Here is a 23203-nt window from a genome sequence, read left to right as displayed (position 1 = left end):
TTACCCTCTGTCCTGAAGTGACGCTACTGTATTAGCCCAGTGACCTGGCCTGTGTGGCTCAAATATATACAGATTTGGTGAGTTACTTGTGAACTCCAGTTTCATTTAAATTCTCCTTCTTTAGTTGGCAACTCTTCAGCTGACCTTTGCCACGACTGTAAACATCACCCATTAGCGTAATACAAGGTTGCTGTGAAGTCCAATTTTTCGACAGTGTCTTGTTCAAACCCAAGTACCAGCGTTAACCGACAAGGGAAGTCATCAGCAGTACACAGCTGCTACGAAGAGCAGGAGCAAGCGACAGAAAATCATCAGGAGAAATATTTTACACGTAACAGATGTAACAGAGTTTAGGTGCATGCAGACTTTTTTTCCCCCTCCACAAAGGAGATGCACAGCAAGTATGGATGTCTTCCACAGCATTTCCATCAGGCATAATGAAAACAAGGAACTGGCGGTCTTTTATATTCACAAAGCACTTCCCAGTGAGGGGTCCCTCTCTTCTCTCCACGGAGGAACGAACTCCCTGTCATCAAATAATCTAAAGTCTAAAAACAAAGGGTCACTACCCATGCAAAGAGAACACACTCATGAACTCCTGATTCTTGGAAGCAGTATGGTCAATTTTTCAGAGTTGCAGACCTTCCCAGTTATTAAAAAAAAAAAAAAAAAGTTCACAGGTATTAATTCAACACAACTCTTGGGGAAAATGTGTGTTTCACAACAATTCTTACTCTTTCGTTACGTTTCCTAAATGTGATAAGCTCTGCTCTTTTCTCTTCTAAAATGGTTTAGGACTGTGGTTTCACAAATGTTGGTTTAAAGGGGCCTCAGGCTGCCTTTGGTTCTTTTTTTTCTAGACTGAGATAAAGGGTAGACAGAAAGTGAGGAGTCTGATACCTTGACCTCTCCAAAACGTAAGCAATGCTACCTCTACTCAAAGTACTTGGGGGGTACTGGCCTTTTAGAATCGCCTTGAACGCCTGAGGCATACTCTCTTCAGTAGTTTCAGGGGGCAGAGAACTTTTGAAAATAGATTTGTTTTCTGGAAGACATTAATTCAATCTATACATAAATTCCCAAAATTGATGACATCCTTTTGTTTCTGGGTTTTGAAGGTCAGGCTTTTGGCATGGGCTGGGTTGCTAAAGCATCTTGTGTTAAGAGATGATAGCTTTTCGTCCTCTGGTTTGAGATTCACTTGGTTTATTGATTTTTTTCCCCATTGTCTGGATCTGACCACCCTAGCTATGGACTGAGCTCGGGCCTTTATTCTAATATAATGCAATTGACCAGGACTGCTCGGGAGCAGCTGTCTGCACTGTTTAGGGCAGTCATTCAATACGGCCAATCAAACTCTTCGTTATCTAAGACCCTGGATCTGATCCGTGGCCTCTATTTCACTTTTCCAATTATGTGAATGACAGAAAACAAAGAATAGTCATAAATAATGTTAAATCTGATTTTACGAGAACCCGAGGGGTTTGCCTATGGCCTCCTGATTTTGTCTTGTGGATAATAACGTCATCTGTAATTTCTTGCAGAACTGTTTGGCTCATTTAGATGCTGAGAAGATCATCTGATCCTGGAGTGGCTTTTCTCCATCAGAAACTGGCATTTCAACGTTAATGTGATTTTAATAGGTGTTAAAACCCTCTGGAGTGACACCGGCTGATGGAGTGTGGATAGCAAAGTTACCTAGCTGGCAGTCTGACCAACAGTTCAAGATTTAAGCTTCTTTGTATTTTACTGTCCATATGACAGAGTTGGAGTTCTCAGAATGAGTATCGACAGGCACAAAACCACAAAAAAAAAAGCCAAGCGAAAACAAGAGGTGTAAAAATAAAACTTAAACGAAAACACCGCCAAGTTGATAGAGTCACAGTTCCTGGGAGAGCGAGTGGGGGAAGTTGCCTGCTGCCTGGGGTCAATGAGGTGAGAAGCTATGGAAAAGGCCCCTGGAGACCTACTGTCCCACCCTTCTGTGGCTCGATGTGCAAGCATGATGGAAAACACACCTGGAAACCTTTTAGGTTACTCAGCTTCCCCAAGGAAGTTGAGAAGAACATACTCTGGGGACCAGGTGACTGATCACGTGTTAGACTGAGTATTGAGAACATTCTCAGTGTGTGCTACTGAAGGTGATCTCTTTAGGTGATCACCATGGCCTGGTGTTTGCCTTGTGGCTGACACAGAGCTGGCCTTGCTGGCTACCTGGGACAGGCCATCTTCCTGTTTCTGCTTAGGCTACGAACCGCGGCCATGCCCCATGTCTTCAAATGCTGCTGCTTTGACTCCAGAAACTTCTGGATGGAACTCAGATTCCTTAGCCAGGCTTTCAAGGTCCCATCCTACCTTCCGTCAGCTCCCTTCCCACTCCCAGACAGTTTTACCTCAGTGCCCTCTGAAAAGACCGTAGGATTTCCTGCAGTGGGTCTATAAAATACAATTACTTTTTGCACACTATTTGTAGGAATTTTGGCTCTGTTTCTCTCTTCACTTTTCATAAAAACCGCAACTATGGTTTTCTTCAGGCAAAGGGTTTAAAAATGTTAAGACATTTCAGACCCTAACTGGCGTCTTGTCACAGGACTTGAGTCCCTTTCTGCCATCTTGCAGGCTGCAGTCTCATGCAGCACGACCCGCCCCCCACCCCCTTTCCGGCAACATCCTATTATGTGTCACCGGCAACTTGGAACACTGGATCTCACATAATGTGATTGGGACCACTGATCCCTCGAGCGCATGGGCTCAGGTGGACAAAGCTTTGTTCTCCTAATTTAAGATGAACAGCTGGCCCAAATTTAGCTCAGCTAGAGTTAATTATAAGCCAGGCGATTCCCCCAAAGGATCTCGTCAAGGGGTACTGGACCTCTGGCCTCGTCTCTGCCCTCAGCCTTCCAACTTGTGATGCACCTGACTGCCGCCTGTTAATTCTGTCGACCCACATGGCCTCGGAGCTCTCTCCTTTCGAAAGGTAGTGCTAGCACTGTTTGGAAACTCCTGCACGAGGGCTGCGGAGGCCAGGGAAGAGTGAGGTTCAAGTCAGCCCAGGTAGCCAAGGGAACATTCATCGAACGCCATTCCGAGACAAGGATTGATGTTATTTCCAGTGACTGCAAAATCTGCTAGAGGTATAATGTTGCCAGCTCTTAACAGTCTCCAACATTTATCTGACAAGGACAAAATGCTTGCTGCCTCACCTCTAGACAAAGACTCAAAATTACCAGTGAATTGTTTTTCTCATTCTTCTCCAAGCAGCAAAATTCTGAAAATAGGACAGCTATTCACCATTTTTTTTCCCCACTTTCATCCAAGATTTTAAAACAAGATGGGGCAAATAGAAATTCTTCTTTTTTGACCTCCTCCGGAACTTTCTATCCATATTTAGCGTGTACTTTGCTTCGCCCACTCTGGTCTCCACCCTGACCAGACTGAAGTCCTCGAGGGCAAGGTCTCAAATTCAACTCTGTACTTTGTATTGTGTCCACAGAATAGCAGGTACTTGGTGACTGTCAGTTGAATTCCCTTTCTCTCCTTTTTTTTTTTTTTTTTTTTTTAAGTATAAGGTGATGTGACTAACTTTGCCTAACTTGTGGCCTATATGCAGATGTTGTATAAGATTTTTGTAAGTCAGATTCTCAACTCTCTGGAAGGCTCTAGGCTGTAAAGATCATGTAATGGGCTCCCAATATTTTTAGTGGGGTGGGGAGGCTCCTTATTTTTTTTCCTTATTTCCTCTCCTGCCCTCCCCCTCCCCCCACCTCTGGCTTGTCAGCTGCATGATCAGTTTTAGACAATCACTGGTCATCTCAGGTTTTTCCCTCTTCCTGAATCTGGGTCACTACAGGACACTACTTTAATGAGAGTCTGGAGGGCCTCGAGGTCACACACGGGGGCTTGAGTCTGAGAGCCTGGGCTTAACACCTAACTTCTGCCATTTTAAAACTGAGCCACCCGAAGCCTCAGTTTTCCCATGGAGGAAGTTTCCTCCTCTGTAAAACGGGCACCATAGAACAGCACCCTGTTCTGAGGTAGTTCTGAGGAACAAATCAAACAATCCACGTTCAGGGCTGAGGAAATGCTGGCCACCGTTCTTCCACTTAAACAGATCTGGAAATCTGGGGTTGACTTCAACTACTCTCCTGCTATGATGAACGTTCTGTTTTGTTTTTCTATTTTTTTAAGATTTTCACTTATTTTTAAGTGATCTCTATACCCATTGTGGGACTCAAACCTACAACCCCCAAGATCAAAAGTCACACACTCGTCACCGACTGAGCTGCCCAGGTGCCCCAGTTTTGTTTTTCTTTCAGTCACACAAAAATCTCTTTTCCTGACCTCCTTTTATAGCCTATTACTATCTCGTTTATAAAAGAGCCTTAATAATTTCTTAAGTAGCCTGCTACCCATTGTCCTTTTCAGCAGAGCTGCCGAAAACAGATACCACTACTGTCGTCAAATATTTCAAAATCTCCCTCAAGGAGAAGAGGCCAGTCTATGAAGGACTTGTTCTGTCTCATGCCTCCCTTTATGTTGCTGCCTTATTGTTCTTTTCAGAAGAAAGGATAGTCTTCCATTCTGAATAGCGCTGATTCTCCACCTTCAGACCAGGAGGAACTGTGGGACGACAAGGTAGAACAAGGCCTGTCTTGTCCCTGCCCTCCACGCCCTCCCTTCACTAACAGCTAATCAGACTTCAGCTATAAAGTTCAATATAGGAGACAAAAGCTTCTAGCCACAGTATTTTTTTTTTTTTTTTAAGGACAGTAATAGGGTGCAGATGCCCAGAATTTGTTAACAGGCTTGGTTTAGATGCAGCAAAGCCCATTTTAAGTCAGATCGAGTTTATAGAGGTATAGCTGATTATTTTGAATAATTAAATGGTGTCAAAACCAGCTGTGATGAATAGCACTGGGGTCTCAAATCATAAATAATTGAGAAACTGGAGTTGCATTTGGTCATCCTGATCAAATTCTGTTCTCCAGAGGATAAATGTTTGTCCTGAATACCATCAACATTGTTAAATGCCTCAATATTCTTGCTCAGTCATCCAGCCAACAGTCAATTGAACTAAATCACTTCAACAGCACACACATTTGCTGTCCTCATGAATACAAAATGTTTGACTTTAAACCATGTTCTCTGTACTTGAATAGGCACCTTTTTGGTAAGCATCTAACAGCCACATTAAATACTTGACATGCTTGTGTCTGTCCCATGATGTACGGGACTTTGGCGAACACATCAGCAGGTCCCTTTCGCTCTCCCACCTTTGGCTTCGGTTTTGCTCAGGAAAACAAACAAAAAACCAAGGGAAAAAGCTTCCTTTAAAACCGGTTGTCAATACAATTGCCTTTACGATGGCCTCTGGGGACTCCGAATTTGCAGAGACAGAGGCTTGCGGTCCCGTGTTCATTCCTCATTGTGCCGCCTTTCCATGACATCACTTAATCCCCGAAACCCAGTTTGTGAAAAGAGGTGGGCAGTTTAGCAACATCCCCGTCATGTCACTTCCATTTTAAAGGATCCATTTTAAAGGAAGACTGAGCGAGAGAAAGGAACCGACTCACCCGCAAAGCTAGAAGACAGCTGAGCTGCCATGAAAACTTGGCCTCCTCGGCAGAACTCTTGCTGCCAGAGATGTGCCTTAGTTAAGCGCCTCAGTGAAGAAAAGGGCAGTCTGTTTAATAGCTCCTCATTGACACCCTGTCACTGCTGAACTGGCACGGAACCCGGAGCTGGCAGGGCCGTGGTGCCGCGCTCTACCTTGTTTCCTGCACGACAGTTCTTAAAATCGCAGGGCTGTCTTCGCCCACGTCTTCCCTCCACGGATTAATAACCGCCAAGCCCGCCACCATCCACCTCTGCAGGGGCTGAACAGGTCACCCGGCACCCTCAAAGACGGGCATCCTTCACGTTCCCCCAACTCCGGGATGTCAGGGACGTGGGCTCCATTTCTAAAAGCGAGGAAGCCGGGCCATGGGGGGGGGGGCGGCGACGGGTCCGGGGGTAAGGAAGCGCACTGCTCCTAGGGAGCCAGCTGCCCGTTCCTCAGACAGCAAACCTGCTGCTGCCCAGGGAGACGAGGCCTATCCTTGCCATGAGGGCTGCTGTCCCAGCGAGGGTTACCAGGAAGACAAAACTTAGGGACTTGCCTTATTTCTCCCACTAAGTCTGTTCTTTTCTGGAAGCGCACGTGTAGGACCTGGGCAACCAACTCCCTCCCGCCTCGTCTTTTTGGGGGAAAAGAATGCCTGTCAGAAGGAGAAGGGTGAAGAAAAAAAAGAAAAAAACCAACTCCCAACTTTTTCTGGTATTGTTTTTGTTATGCCCGAATGGATTCATTTCAAGTTTATAAAAATCTATATAAAATAAAAGTCAGGTTTCTAGAAAACTACTTTTCAGTTTTGAAACCTACCTCAAAATCCTCGGAGAACCCATGCTGGTTATTAGAATAGAGCTCACCAATGTGTTTAACAAACTGTTTGACAGGAATGGCTTCCATGTCATCTGTGGGGATAAAATGATTTTCAGAGTCACACAGAATAAACTTTGATAGAACAAGTAACACTGATAAGGGATTATTAAAGACAAACATTTGATTTGTGTGAGGAGTAGACAGAATTGTATCACCCGAAGCAGATGTCCTCAAGAAGTCTCAGAATGTATTTTACTTTTCTGTCTTACTAGGATTTGGAATGCCTAGAAGCTAGGTAAAATACGTTCTTTTTTTTTTTTTTTTTTTAAATATTCAAGGCAATTTACATCATTAAATTACCACATCATACTCTTAACTGAAAGTCTGAACTTCCTAAGGGTACCTATTTGTCAAGAAATTTTATCACAGCCTAAGATTTTTTTTTTTTTAAATTGCTCTTCAGTGGGGTCCAGCTTGAATTTGGAGCGATGAAGTTCCATTTCCGGTCTCTGAAGTCTCAGCAATCTTTATACACAATTACAGAGAGATGCCATTGTACCAGCTGGCTTCGGGTACAATGCCATCTATGTTTAAGTGTTCAAAATTTTAGTTCAAGACAGCTGTGTCTATGCGATGCCAAATAATCAGTTTGACTGAATTAACTGGATTTTTTGGGTATTGACAGACTAGGTATAGATTCAGGAAGACTCCCCATTCCAATTTTTTGTGTTGTCACTTCAAGAGGACATTTGCAGTTCATGAGCGCAAAGTATCCGTCTTGAGCGCATTTTCCCCGGATCTGACCCGATATTGGAGGACTGGCCACAAACCTGCCACACCCCACTAACCGGAGCTCCCCAACCTCCTTCCCTCCACCCTCCCCCGCAAATATTTCTTTAAAAATACTCTGCTGAATTTGAGATAAACAACAGACATGACATTTACTTTATTCAGAGTGAAAGATCTTTGGCAAACGCACAAACATCTAAACTGCCACAGATGCTTTTCTTAGCAAAGGGTATGAAGATCTGTATGTGTAAATGAGGTCCTACTTTGGCAAGAATGTTATAGATCCAGGCCTGACAATCTGATTTCTCTTCATCTGGTGACAGCTAACATTGACTATGTCATTCCTTCTCTACTTTCTTTTGAGAGAGCAAAGCTCTAGGGTGGCTTTTTGCATCCATTGACATTTTCAAACTTGAATCATTCTTAAGCGGAAAATAGCATCTCTTCTACTTTGTTTAAGGAAGGTGACTTATATGTTCATAATCCACACTGCTTAGCGCAAAAATGTTACTGATCAAATAGATGGTGCTCCGTGAGCACCCATTCTTTCCGTGTGAACAATTAAAGACCTAATCATTTTAATAGGCCACCTTATGAAAAAAAATTGCCAAGTTATTTACAAATATTTCAGGATTGGAGAGGTTCATGAATATGCAATCATTTTGCACGCCCAAGAATTCTATAGCTCCCATAATGATGTAACCAGCATTAACAAAGCGAGCGGAGCCAAAACGTTTCCCCAGAATATTGAGCAGAATGCACAGTTCAAGAAAAATTTCCAAAATTATCTGATCAACTTCGCCTAAAATGTTTAGAAGTAAGCAAATGCTACAGTATGGATCAAGTGGCAAAGAAACGATCTGAGGTTGAGAGAAGGATTAATATGTACAAAATTGGAGTCCTGAAAAGATTTAACCCAAAGAAACCCCTCTTTGGACAATAGGCAAACTGAGTGGGAGAGAGATGGGACACAACCTAGCCCTGCGATCACTTTAGTATATAGACGGCGGCGTTTCCTCCCAACACATTTAGAACCAAAGATGACACTGTTTCTGAGGGACATTGTTACAGCGCAATAGGCCAAGGGCAGCATTTATCCCATGATTAACTTAGAAACTGTAAACTCTAATAAATTTATGGTGCACACGACTCTCGTTCAGAATAAGCAAACACCTATCAGCTTCAGAGGTACTTTGCTCTAAAAGTCAAAAACACGGCATTTTAAAGGTCAAAGCCCACCTCTGGTCATTAAAAATTGTTTTCAGGGTAACAACTTATTTTTTCCTGCCAAGCACTCAAGTCTACTATCCAAGGTAATGCCATCCATGTCCAGAAATCAGTCTGCCTGCTATTCTCCTGCCTAGATGCAGGAAAAACCCAGCAGAGCTCAGCAGGATAATCATGGAAATACATGACTCACTAGTCTCTCCAATTAGCTTCTTTACCCAAGGAAGTCTAACCACACCCCTCTGGGTTTCCAGGCACCACGGTAACATCTTACAACTACCAGACAGACACACACATTTGTGCGCATGCACGCGCACACACATGCACGCGGTACTGACCGCCACAGGCTACCCAGTTAACGCACAGTCTTTCAATCAAGATAAATAAAGCTGAAGGGTCACACATCTTTTTTCTCAATATGAAGATGAATATAAGGCTATGACTAATTAGAAGTCCTCATAGTTATCCTCTTACATAGTTCTATTAAATTACTCACAAAATGAGCCATTTAATTATAAAATTACCGTAACTAGCAGACAGCCAAGCAATTAGGACAGTGTTGTGGACCTGATCTTCTCAGTTTTTGTCTGGAAAGACCCTGTGGTGTTAGGGGACATCCATCTGAAAGATGTTATCATCTTTCTATCATACAGAGACCATTAGCAGCCACTAACCATGGGCCAGGCACTTTCTATGCCCTTTAGATGGATTAGCATGTACTCCAATCCTCCCAATAACCCTGGGGGATAAGTACTATTTCCCTACTCATCTCACAGTTGAGAAAATAAGCTCAGAAACATTAACTGAAATCTGGACTATGGTGGAAGCTGGCCACCCAAGGTCAAGGGAGAATGGCTGTGGTCTGGGTCAGAGTGAATGGGAAACTACCAGATGAGGCATTTACTCAGCACCCAGGACTCAGCCAGATCGTAGGGAGGTGGGCTCTGCCCCAGGGCACATTTGTGTTGGAGAAGCAATGGATAGCAGCAGGAGTGAGCAAGAATTACTTGGTGCAGATTCCACCGGTCACGAAAAGGATGGATCGGAGGACTCAGGTGAGAACAAATGCTATCAACGTAGTGGTGATGGAGGAAAAAAATAGGAGCTTGCATCAGAGGAAGAGGTTTTCACTAACTACAGGTTGGATGGGAGAGGGAGAGGATATATAATGAAGTGGTCTCAGGAGAGACGCAGTAGAATGAGAATCACCTGTGGTAAAAGCTTTCCCTACATTTAGCATCACCAGAACTAGGTGAAGGGGACACTGTTCTCCTCACATTACACACAAGGTAATGGAAGCAACATGTCCAAAGTGACCAATAACTCGGCAAGCAGAGCTGGCTTCTGACTCCCGGTGTACTGAACACGAAGCCTGGGCCCCCCCACACTGGGACACCCAATTTGTCTTCATTATCCAAGCACAACTTCCAGGAAGAACAAGGAATGAAACGGAGCATCTCGGTTAACTAAACAGAGTATCTTGGATAAAACATTCCTGTGTCCTTTTGTGCCAATATTTTTAGTTATAGAATTTTCAGATATCAAAGATTTGAATTAGGCACAAATCAGAGTCCTGCTGTTATCCTTAAATCATCCCGGTATAAGATGTTTGGGTAAGTCCACTGAGAATCAGCACCTTTCAGAGTGAAATTGTTATTTGACATTATTAGTTACACTTTCTCCAAGATTTCAGCCTTTAGTGGTTAGAATTAAACCTCACCTATAAGAGGCCTTTTAGTTCAGTCAACCATCCTTATGTACCACTTTTGATGGAGTCTGAAATCAGTCTTTGGTTTGTACGCACCCCAAGAGGTGCATTCACAGAGGGTCCCCATCTACTGGGAAGCACCAATGGTGACAGATTCCATGACGGTAAAAAAGAGCTCAAGAGGATGAACGTTAAATAAAGCACTGTACAAAATAAAGAATGATGCACTGAAAATAGAGAAATAGAAAACACTGGAGAGAACACAGAAATACAATACAAATAAAATACAATACAAGAAATACAATAGAAAACACTGAAAATAGAGAAAAGGTGTTTCCTGAATCCGGCTATGTCCCGTTGTACTTGCAATCTGGAGCCAGGTAGAGGGAAATCCCCCCTATATTGGTCTAGGGTTCTAACCTCCTACACAGGCTCACTTTGCTTTCTCTTCCTTTTCAGGAATAACAGATAGACAGGGCAAAACTTCACTTTATTGGGGTTTTTTTTTTTTGCCGTTGGAAAGAAAAAAAGAAAAAACAACAAATAAACTCAGCAGCTGAGGCTGTTCTTGAACATCAGTCCCAAGGAGGTGCCCCGGAGGGCTCAGCCCGTTGTACAGCTCCGTGGCCGCGTCTTCGGCCCGTCTTCAGCTGTCTAGGTGTCATTCCCCACCCCCCCAGCTGTCATTTTTGTTATCAATGGTGGAAAGAACCCTCTGTGCCAGGCACCTAGGGGCAATGGTGTACGTGGAGAAGCCAGAGCCAGACGGCCTGGTTGTGTGACTTCACCTCTCTGTAATTGCCTTTCCTCATCTGTAAAATGAGATTAATAATGACTTTTCACAGAGAGTTACAAAGAGTCAACAGATGACTGAAGTACTTATAAGAGTGCTTAGCATTCTGTAAATGCTTGATAACTAGGATTTATTGTTGGGTGCTAATTGCTTTACCCGTGTGGCCCTATGATTTGGGGCTATGATTACCCATTTTATAGATGGGGAAACTGGCTAAAAGAGATCCAAGAGCTTGGCCAAGGTCCACTGTCATTATCAGCTGGTGGGGCCGGGCTGACTCCAAAGCCTTGTGTCTTCTATCTTATTTGACCTCTCTCTAGAGCTTAATTTGAATATATGTGGTTAGAGAGGGCAGAAAACCATAATAAATCTTAAAAAAAAAAAAAAAAAGCATTACTTATTTGAGAAAGAGAGAGAGCACGCACACAGGGAAAGGGAGAAGCAGACTCTGCATTGAGCAGAGAGGCCTGATGTGGGGTTCGATCCCAGGACCCTGAGATCATGACTTGAGCTGAAGACACTTAGCCAACTGAGCCACACAGGCGCCCTCAATCACGGTTTTTAAAGAAACTTCCTGATTTAATAGGAATGAAATGATACACTTTAGCTTTAACTGTAAGTTTCAGTCAACCTGGAAAATTCACACTGGTATTCTGATCACGTTGATGACGCCAGGTAAAATGAAGTGTTAAAGTGTTTACCCTCATGCCAAGATGCTTAATGCTGGGATTGACTGGCTTAACATCTGTTAAAGATAATACCCATACCAGCAAGTGCGGGTACATATATATAATTACCATTACCATTCCAAAGGGCCTTCCGTCACCCACCCACTCTGCCACCCATCTCTGTGAAGTTCATTTAACCCAGTAGTTCCTGCAACCCTATGCCAATTCTGTCTCTCAGCAGGGGGATCCTATAACCCTCAACACAGTCCCTGGGTCAAGTCCCTCCTGCTCAGACCTTACCCCCTTGCTCCCCCACATCCCACAACTGGGCTCTTTACCACCCCTCTAGTGGACAGATCCGGATTTCAGGAACTCAGTCCCTTCTTGGCTGCCTCTCAGCTCCCAGAGGCCAAGTTCAGGCCTCTTTCTGCATTTGGTAACACCTCTGTGTCCACTTAGGAAGATAAAGCAAACATGAAATTAAAGAACATTATTGAGATTTTAGTTTCCACATTAGGGCACGACAAGCAGAGTTTTGTCTAAATCAGACTCTTTGGATGCAAGGAGTGTTGTGGAGATTGGAACATTATATTTCCTGCCATAAAAAGAAATCTCTTTTCATTTATGACACAATGAAGTCAATAACGAAAAGGTTTCATTATAGTCAAAAGACCAATGAATCTCCTTTGGAGATAATCTCTGTATAAATAAAATATGCCAACAAGGTTGGTTTAATCCCAAGGGTTTTAAACTGCATGTTTAAAACCCCTTTATATGCTGGCCCCCTGCTGAAGCCAGTGACCTTCAAATTATTAAGATGTATTTTAACTGCTGGAAAGGCATGAATCATTTCTGGATTTCCAAGCTACTGGTTAGCAGCAACATTTTGTTTTGTAATGCTTTTATTAGCAAGTTAGATCCTCTGATTTCCACAAAAAAGCATTTCTGAGGACATCTGCGCCTGACAATATGCACATTTGGAAAAACCCATACAACATACTCATTAATCAGGTTAACTGCATGAGCTAAGTTTTGATTTTAAAAAACTGTAATATAGTGAAAGTCTGAAAGAATACTATAATGTAGTGAAACCAATCTATAAATGACATACGTATGTAACACTTCGGCAACTGCAATGAACGTATTATTGAAGTTTGTCCTTTAAAATGGGTATCTCCTGATCGAAAAGTCTAGATTTTTTTTTTTTTTTTTTTAAGATTTCATTTGACAGAGAGAGACACAACGAGAGAGGGGACACAAGCAGTGGAAGTGGGAGAGGGAGAAGCGGGCTTCCTGATGAGCAGGGAGCCGGGTGTGGGCTTGATCCCAGGACCACGGGATCACGACTGAAGTGAAGACAGACGCCTAACTAACTGAGCTGCTCAGGCGCCCCGAAAAGTCTAAATTTTTAAAAAGTACTTGTAGATGTTAAGAATAATGTGGATCTTAAAGGAACTGTTTTACCACTTCAGTATCTTAAAAATGTCACAGATTAAGTACTACTTCGCACTACGAGGGGACTGACCCACTAAGTTATTGCATTCAATTATGCTTTACCTTCCCGGGTAACAGTGGAGAAAGCATAACCATGGAACTTTGGATTCTGAAAAATTGTTAGTGAAAGATATTAAAAGTCAAAGCCCCTTTCATTCTCATGCACAAGTCAGAGTTCAACTTATCTGGAAAACTAACCAACCAACTAACCACTGTTCCCATATATGCAGCAGGCACTGTAACTCCAAATGGTCCTGATGACAGAACTGTCACTTCTACGGTGACTGGAACCTAACTTCAAAAGCACTTCTTTAATTTCTTTCACGTTGGATAAATACTCTTGCATCCGAAGAAGAGTTCTTTCTACTGTGGCTAACCGGCCTTAGCCATCGCATTCACATTCTCTAGCACTTCCGCATTTTGCATAAGTGTAGGTGAGATCAGGAAAAAAAATGTCCTCATTCTGACAAGACCGTCTTTGCTATGTTAAATCAGGATAACACACTGAAGATTCTAAACTCCTGAATTTCCATTCAATTCAGGAAAATTAATAACTCAGAATTCCTCAGGAATTCCTATGAATGGCTATCTCCAAAGGCCGAGTGATCAATTAGCAAAGCTCTCTTTAATCATTTGCCTATTTTATAATACTTTTGAAAAAGTTAGCGTAACTTACTGATTCCACTTGTGCTTTGGGATTTGAAGACCAGAACTGTTTCTGCAGTTCAACCACAGCAGAATCACCCAAAAGTTTCAACGTATTTATAAATTTCTCCCCACGTCATTTCAATCACATATTGAAATGTGCCTATTTTTGCACAGGGAAGGAAAGTATAGGTGGGTGGAGAGCCTTTTTCTTAGAAAGTAAGAGAACAAAAAGGACTAGGTAACAGAGGTAGAGAGGAGTTTTTGGTAAGGAGGAAACTTCAACAAAAGAATAATGAAACTATTCAGAGGGCTTTTTAAGAGAATTCAGCCGAGAGGCAAAAGGTCAGGGCTGGTGGAAGATCGTCATCAAGAACTCGGGGGGGAAAAACTACAGGGGATGCTCACATGTATTTGAAAGGCCTTGGTTTAATGAATCAATATCCAAATGAGGGGCTTGAAGGCTTGAGATAGCAGAACCTTCGGAAGAGCCAGCCAAGGGGTGGCAGAGCCATTTCCCAGGCGTCTGTGCTTTGAAGCCACACAGAGGAATTCCAATGTTAGTTCCACCCTTCCCATCAGCTTGGGTGAATTAATAGGGTCTCCGAACCTCAGTTTCTGCGGCTTCTAGATGATGCTATCCCCTGCACCTGTCTCTGTAGGACTGACTGTAGTGAAAATAATCCATGGCGTCAGTAAACGCTCAGTATCTATTGTAGGATGAGGTTTCCTAAAAACAAGCTTAAATGTAAAGGAAGTTCTCAGAACAGAGCTTATTGCATAGTCCAGGGATGACCCAGAAGCTCTGTTTTGTAACAGTTTGGTGCCTGAATTCTCAAATTTGCCCTGTTGCATCCGTAACTTTCTTAACCGGTATAATGGTTCAGTTCACTAGAGCGGTGGTCTGGAAGTCTCTCTTTTTTTTTTTTTTTTAAACAATCAGTTATAGGAAAGGAGTTCAAGTGATAAAAGTTGTTAAATCGCAGGCCCAGTAGTCCCGTTACTAGGTTTTGAAAAAGGATGAAATAACTGAGGTTGGGCACCTGGGTGGCTCAGTCGGTTAAGCATCTGCCTCAGGCTCAGGTCATGATCCCACTTGCTCTCTCTCTCATAAATAAATAAAAATCTTAAAAAAATTATAACGGAGGTCTAGCAGGTAGAACAAATACTCCCTATGAAGTCTGTAAATATCGTATTTTTGGAAATAAGAACAATGAGATAATTCCTAGGGTAAATCATTCAGAAGAATCCCAAGGAGGTCTCCACTAAGGAAAAGGGTTGAAAACTTTACCAGAGTGAAAATAGCTCATGAATTGTTAAAAAGTGTGTTTTTCTTGTACTGAATTTCTTCTGCATGACATAGTAGGATGCTAATAACCAGAAGAAACCATAAGAATAAAGAGAACACTGGATGGTTAGACTGCATCATAAATGACAAAATATTTTACAAATGGGACTATTATACAGGTCAGTGGGGGAGTTGTTTCCGAAAAAGGGAGAGAATGGGATTAAACTGGAAAAAAAAAAAAATTTTTTTTTTTTTTTAAGATTTTATTTATTTATTTGACAGCGATCACAAGTAGGCAGAGAGGCAGGCAGGGAGAGAGAGGGGGAAGAAGGCTCCCTGCCGAGCAGAGAGCCCGACACGGGGCTCGATCCCAGGACCCTGAGACCATGACCTGAGCTGAAGGCAGAGGCTTTAACCAACTGAGCCACCCAGGCGCCCCAAAACTGAAAAATCTTTAAAGAAAGGTCACGGAGAGTAACTTCTTCCCAGTTAAGGGTGAAATGAGTTGATTTGTCTTGGCATGTTCCCCCCAGTGAAGGCTGTGCCACCTGGGAAAACAGAAGAAGAATGGCCTTATCTTGGTTCTCTAGTCCTTGACCCTCACACTGCATATGGGATTCCAACTCCTTCATTTCCACAGCTGCTTAGAGCTCCTCGAGGCTGCACCATGTCCAGTGAGGCACAGCTGAACACCACGGATTTCTCAGTCAGTGGAGAGTCTGAAGCAGTTTTTTCTCCATATACTTACACTACCAGTGAGTATGGAATTAGGAAAAACTCACATTTCCAGAAATGCCTTTGGGTTGTGGGTACAGTAGTACCCCCTCATCTGGGGCTTTAGTTACCTGAACCTGTAGTCCAGACGCAGGCGACCCTCCCCCTCCTCCCATGTATGGTCGGAAGGACCACAGGAGCCCAGTGCTACATCACAATGCCTATGTCATTCCCCTCACCGTGTCTCGTCCCATAGGCATTTTATCATCTCACACCATCACAAGAATGGTGAGGACAGTCCAATGAGATTCTGAGAGAGACACACGTACCTTTTATTACAATATATGGTTATAATTCTTCTCTTTTATTTCTAATTATTATGAATCTCTTACTGAGCCTGATACATAAATTCAACTTCCTCACAAGTATGTATGTAGAGGAGAAAACAGTATACACAGGGTTTAATAAGACCTGAAGTTCCAGGAATCCACTGGGGGTGGTGGAACATATGCCTCACGGAAAAAGGGGGGTGGGGTGGGGAGAACTACTGTATTTACAGTGGTGATTGAACAGGTAGATGGGAAATGAGGCAGAAAACACTGGAAACACCTATCCAGAGGTGTGGCAAGGCAGGCACAACGGATTGGCAGTTTCTGAGGATTCTAGTGAACTGAAAATCCCCAAGTCCAAGGCATAGAGCAAGGCGTGGTGGGCCACACTGACTAAATTTGGTTCAGTGTTTGGGACAATCTTAACCTGAGTACCAGGCAAATGCTCATTCTCCACAGCTACTGGGATGAACCATACTGTGATTTGGGAAGGAAAGCTTCAACAACGGACATTTCTGGGTTATGGTTTCCAAAATGCTTTTACACATAACACCTTACCTGAGTTTTAACACTGCCGCAAGTGTGGGTAGATCAAGCATCCTGTTTACTTTACAGATTCTGGAAACTAAGGCTCAGAGAGGTCAAGGCAGTGACCAAAGCTTTCACAGCAGAGGCAGAGTGAGATCCTAGGTTTTCTGATTCCCCATCCAGTGGGAAAAGAAAAGAAAAATGGAAAGACAGCCCAAGAAGTATCTCACCACCTAACCTTTTAAAATATATTTCAACTACACAGGTACCCACCAGCTGTATCTGTCAGATGACTCAGGGCAGAGGAAAGAGAAGGCCCCGGGCATTTTCCAGAGGCCAACACATACTCTGGGTGTCTCGAGAGGAAAATGATTACACACACGTGCTAGTGCGTGACTCCTGCAGCTTGGACAAAACTACTTATTCCGTGTAAGTGTAAGACTGAGGATCCCTGTCTGCTTCCTTGCCTTTCAAAAGCAGGAGTGGGATTTCCTCCACCAAGACTCAAGGGTAAGGCTCAGCGAAGAAGAATGAAGGGGAGCATAAAACCTACCCCATCTGTCTGGGGATGGATTAGCAGCCATGAAGTGATCCAGTAAGAACTCACCCAGAGACTTTTCTGCTACCCCTCTTGTTTCCGTGTGACAAGCTTTCATGAGAGAAGGTGACCAGATTGGAGAAAACATGGCCAATTCCAGCCATACCCAATGACTTCACATATACTGACACACAAAGGTCCAATTAACTTCCCAACCGTAACTGCACCTAGTGAAGGTTTGTTTTTTTAATATTTATTTATTTGACAGAGAGAGAGGGCGTGCTCACAAGCAGGGGGAGCGACAGGCAGAGGGACAGGGAGGAGCAGACTCTCCACTGAGCAGGGAGCCCGATGCAGGGCTCGATCCCAGGACCCTGAGATCCTGACCTGAGCCGAAGGCAGACACTTAACCACTGAGCCACCCAGGCGCCCCTCATGAAGGTTTTTCAACAACAGAAACATTCTGTGGCACGAAGGGAATGACTGTACCTCCCAGCTTCACAGATACAGCCTTTGGGGAACCCGAATAATGCTTTGCTGACATGAATTCATTTATTCAGAGAATTAAAGAATGCTTACTATGTGCCGGGGACTAACTAGCACCAAGGAGACACCCACTTGCCTTTATGAAGCTCTTGTTGTAGGAGGAGAAGACAATAAACCAACAACTACAATACATGGCATATCAGATGGGGAAGACCTTTCTGGAGAATGCGGGAAGCTGCAGGTGGGCGGGATGTAGCGCTAGGGGAAAAGCAGTGCTTCTGGTTACCAAAAAAATAATGTCAGAAGGGTGGATGTTGGACATATCGAGAGATAGATGTTTACCAGCACATAAAGAAACCCACAGGAAGAAAGTTCAGATTTGGCAAAAAAGGCAGTTATGCCAAACGAACAAGCTGGGAGCCATCTTCAGTTCCCACATCCCATCTACCACAACGAACCAGCTACCGAACTTCTCAGCGGCACCTGCCGGGATACACTACATCGTATTCCAACCAGTCCTGACCCCCCAACATCAGCTGAGTGTTTCACCTTTTTTACCCAAGGACCCATGAAATGAGTCCTGGACCCAGAGTGTTTCCCTAAACTTCCCCACAAGTTCCTAAGAAGCAAAACTTCCAATGCTAAGATAAAGTATTTGTAGAGGAAGGAATCTCAAGAGAAACCTCGAGAAAACCTTATCACAAATGGTGATTTAAAAAAAAAAAAAATGTAAGTGCAAGTTGCCTATCAAAATGAAACCCGGTCCAAGCAGACTGCAAATGATCTTTGCTTTCCCTTTTGTCTGTTGGTACTTCCCCTCCCTGTCCGTGAGTCTCTCCTGTATTAACTCATAGCTATTTGTTCCTCTTAAAAAGAGGACTCCATCACAGTGCAGTTATGTAAAGGAGAAAAGATTTCATTAAATCCCCCTTAGGGAAGGATCTCTTAGGGCAAGCTTTCAAAGGCTAGGAAAATAATATTTTGTCATGGGTGTCACACAAAAGTACCAACAAAAGAGGAAAATGATTAGCCCGCTGGAAAGAAGAGTGTGTCTTACTTACCCGGAATAGGGATAATAGGGATACTTTCATTGGGGACGACCCGAGGTGAACTGCTATCTTCCACATAGAAATGAGCTGTCTGAAAACATTTCCTGTGCAGCAAAGAGAAAAACATGAAAACAGTGAGACCAGAGAAATACACTTGGAGTTCATTTTTTCCCATTCTTCCTTCACAGATTTTACCAGCTTTAAATACCACACAGCACTGAGTGCAAGCCCATGGGAAAGTAACAAGATTTAAGAAGGACAACATTCCATCTATTGGAAGAATCCCCAATAGCTGAAGAATATAAATATATAATATATATATATATTATATATTTTATTGTACCATATCTCTCCTGAGAGTTAAAAGGAGAAAGCTTACTAGTGAACTGCTCTAATCCACCAAAACTTGGCATCCACAGAGCAAAATCTGCTCCACACACTGTTAGGATGACCCCACAATAGTTCTAAATTTGATCCATTAAGAAGAGTCGTTTGGTCTTCCCACACCTCCAGCCCCAAGTTCAAAACCACACCTCAAATCCTCCCAAACGCAGTCATCAAACAGCCCCAAGTACACAATAGCAGCACATTGTCAGTGCTCGGAAGGCCCCCGAAGCTACACACAGCTTTCTAAGAGGGTCGGAGGGCTCGGAGGGGGCAAGCCCTCAGGATCCGGGGCCCTGGACAGACAACATTGGGGAGAAGAACCTGGAGCTCACAGGTGTCCCCTGCCTGTTGTCTGTGTTATTTTACCTGGACTTGAGGCAAAGCAGGGAGCAAACACTGGTCATCACAGGACACGCAGTGCACAGAAAAGCCATCGGCAGCTCACTCAGCCTCTGCCTACTGATGCCGGCTGGCCCTCGGCTTTCCAGCATCCGCGTCACTGCTCATTGCGGCCCTAATGAGCTGCCGGAAGCACAGGCTGAATATTTAATGAGGCTGCTCAGCATGAATGGCTATTGTGACCAGAGAAGGGTCCCCGTTCATCTGGCCGAGGGGCTTCACCGTAGCTGCCCCTGCTGCTGGGGCTTTTAGCCAAGCAGGCGGCATCCTTCTGCTGCTCGGTGTCCCTGGGACCCAGCCCGCTCCTGGGGCGCCCCACACCAAGCCCCGATGACACACTCCAGCTCTGCTATTCCCGGGGGCTGCATTCCAACCACTAGAGTAAGTCAACTTTTCTTCAGAGCTGTCTTTGCTCATTTAATCCAAAGTATCCTGCGATGATTCCGCTGGGCACGGCACTTTTCTTTCAGCAGCGCCTGTTTCCAGACGGAAAGCAGCTCTAACCGGTTGTACATTTGGGCACTGTTCTAGAAGCAATCTGGACCGCTGCTCCATGCCATTAGGGGGTTCTGAACATAAGTCACTCCTACTCGGCACATGTCTTGCAGGACTGCTCTTGCAAAGGGCTGAAAATGATGTTCCCCTCCCCCCGTGAATTGCCTGGCATTCGTAATATAAATAATAAAACAAGTTTTCATCACTCATCGTTAGCTGTCTTTACCTAAATTTGGAAAGAACGTCAGTCAGTCTGACTTAAGCTACACGGATATGAAATGAACAAAATGTTTTAGGGCTCTGATAATAACCAGATCTTCTACCGCATGTGAAAATGATAGAAATCCATGTGGAAAAAAAAGCCACACACACACACACACACATGATTTTGTCTGAGGGAATAGCTTCTTTCTGTTTCTAAATCAGTCATCAAGTTTTCTAATCTCGGATTCCTCTCTCCCTCAAATTTGCATGGATTTCCAGAAAGTAGCATTCAAGTAAAAACACAGGTGACGAACTCCACAAGCGAGGTACAACCTTAACCGTCCAGTGTCATAGCTAGAGATGACCTGCTTTTGTTGAGATACTGGACCACTGAGGAACTTCCTAGCCCAAAGAAGTGCTCTCCAACACCAAAACAAATGACATGCAATTCATCAGGTCAGACTTGAACTAGCTGAAAACACACACACACACACACACACACACACACGCAAATAAGTCTCCTATTTTAAGACATAACTCCTACACCTGTTAAATTTCTAATATATAAAGCTATTGGTACATAGAACTGCTATTGGTCAAGGTAGTGCTCAAGTCAGGTGACTCTGAAAGGATAAACTGTATCATCGATTCTTTTTCTGGAAGAAGGCAGGGACGCCATCCACTCACTGTTATGTGGGGAGCTAGCAGCTTTGCATTCTCTTTGGGGAAAAAGAAAAAGGGCAGCGTGTACCGAAGCACATCACACCCCAGTGCGCCATGTGCTGCTGTGTATAATGGATTTTCCCTGGAGCAAAATAACCCTGTGATTGTCAGAGAAAAGTGCACCGCCGTGGATGAAGGTCAGAAATCTGGGAGACGCAGCTTTCCACATGGGCACCTCAGTGCAGGTCAAACCTACTTCCCACCCACACAAGGACTCAGGTGGACAATGACCTACAGAACTTTGGGGAAACAACTTCCCTCAGAATAAAGGTATCGGGGGACTCCGCAAACATCGATCCAACACCCCCGCTCGGCACGGAGTGGGCAAGCAATGCCTTCTCCCTGCAAATGCCTAGAAGCTTTAAAGCCGCTTCCTTAAGCCCGGCCAAGCATTCAAATTGCATACATAATACATGATGTCAGCAGAAAAATTAGGAAATACAAAGGCACGAAAAGGAAAAGCAATCAATTAAAGTTACTCCAAATCGTCTACCTAGTGACCAACACTATCTGCATTTGAGGAGTATATCCTTCCACGCTCTTCCTCTTTTATTACTGTCCCTCAAACATCTGCGATGAGGGGGCAGTGCAGTGTGACCAAGAAGACAGACACGGCACTTCTTTTGGTCAAGATCTGCCATAAACAAGTCAACAACCGATTTCACGTAGTCAAGGGGCATGAAGAGAGTAAGACAGGCTGAGCCTGTCACCACAGCAGAGACCCGAATGAAGAGGATTAGCCAAGGGCCCGTGTCGGGGAGGACGGCTCCGGCAGGTCAAAGAGCTCGTTCGAGAGCAGAGTGAGCTTGCCTGTTACAGGAACTGAAAGGACGCCAGAGGTAAACAAGGGAAGGGCGGCAGGAGGCAAGGGTGGAGGGGCGGCCTAGGGCCAGATCATGACAGCTCCAAGGCCGCAAGCGTGCTGGTATCTACCGGAAATGGAAAGCTGACCCAGGGCTTCAATCAGTGGGGGGCACAGTCAGACTCGTCTCCTTCCAAACGCTCATTTTGGCTGCTATGGGACAAGCGGGGAGGACAGGACAGCATAAATGGAGTGAGGACATCCATCGGGGGCTCCTGTTGTCATCTCACACACAGAGACACACGCACAGTCTGTTTTCTGTTGTGTAACAAAATTGAACCATACTGTACTAACTCCCTTACAACAAATAGGAACTGATATAGTCATTAATGCTGACTTTCTCCCCCATTTTATGGCTGTGTCACATGGTCAGATGTTTAGCCCTTTAATCACTAATTACCAGAGGCCTGCTTTTTTTTTTTTTTTTTAAAGATTTTATTTATTCGAGAGAGTGGAGAGAAAGAAAAAAAAGAGAGAGCACACAAGCAGGGTGAGTAGGAGAGGGAGAAGCAGATGCCCCGCTGAGCAGGCAGCCTGACGCGGGACTCGATCCCAGGACCCTGGGATCATGACCTGAGCAGAAGGCAGACGCTTACCTGACTAAGCCACCCAGGCACCCCTGGTGGTCTGCTTTGACGGAGAGGCTGATCCAAATGCTGGTTTGGTGTCAACTTTTCACTATCATCGACCACACTGAGGTGAACTCTTTTGTGTGCAAATTAGACGCGGTGGGTTTAATACCTAAGAAAAGCAGCTGATCCAAGGGTCCAACATGACTCTGAATCTGAACTCACTCCTTTCAGAGAAGTCCCACGAGAGATTGTTTTTGGCCTTCAGCAGTATCCAGGGATAAACAAGTAAAGGCCTCTTACATGCTTTCACGGTGATGTGTTCGAAGAGGCAGTATTGTCTCTCATTTTGAGCTCAGGAGAATGGGCACAGAATTTCTGAAAATGCTCAAGGGGGTCACTGTGCATACAATTTCAAATTTCTGCCTGGGTCCGATTCGCTTTCAACTTATTCTAAAAATGCCCCTTGAATGAAACAGATTCTGGATCATAAAGGGCCATTTTTCTAAAATTATCATTTCTTTACAATGAATATTTACTTAGCAAATACCTTAAAAAAGGAAAGAAAACAATGAAGTGCACCATGTTTGGAATGAAAAATACATTTACAAGTTAAATTACCAATTACAGTCTGCTGGATCCCCACCATACATCTTATGTTCTTCCCTTTCCCCCTTTCTTTCATCCCTTCCTTATTGTCCCTCTACTCACCATCAATATGTCTCCCTTGGGAAATGAGAACAGATAAATTTTTTCCAATGACTCTGACCAGCTTAGTAATGATCCAAATTAGGTAACTTCTGTTTCCCTTAATCTACCTTTGCAACAGATTCTGCTGATACTGAGTTTCCTAAAGTAGGTACACCTCCATACTGAAGGGTCCTGAA

The 23203-nt window shown here is 43.9% G+C and overlaps 1 protein-coding gene across 3 annotated transcripts in view; it reads right to left on the bottom strand.

Annotated features, from left to right (window-relative positions):
* LOC116862794 (receptor-type tyrosine-protein phosphatase gamma) overlaps positions 1-23203 on the bottom strand; it is an 81163-nt gene that overhangs the window by 37075 nt on the left and 20885 nt on the right. For 2 of the 3 annotated variants that reach the window (XM_032850200.1, XM_032850201.1), the window contains 2 exons: positions 18690-18781; positions 6422-6513 (listed from right to left, as the gene is read on the bottom strand). In XM_032850200.1, coding sequence (XP_032706091.1) covers positions 6422-6513; positions 18690-18781 — 184 coding nt within the window. Of the gene's footprint in view, positions 1-6421; positions 6514-18689; positions 18782-19430; positions 19527-23203 lie in introns of those variants that run through there. The other variant, XM_032850202.1, reaches the window with a different exon arrangement.

This window comes from Lontra canadensis, unplaced genomic scaffold (assembly GCF_010015895.1).
Source record: "Lontra canadensis isolate GAN:19392208 unplaced genomic scaffold, GSC_riverotter_1.0 scaffold331, whole genome shotgun sequence".
Taxonomy (NCBI): Eukaryota; Metazoa; Chordata; class Mammalia; order Carnivora; family Mustelidae; genus Lontra; species Lontra canadensis.
Note: the sequence above shows the minus strand (reverse complement) of the source record. Positions and strands in the feature narration are given on the sequence as shown.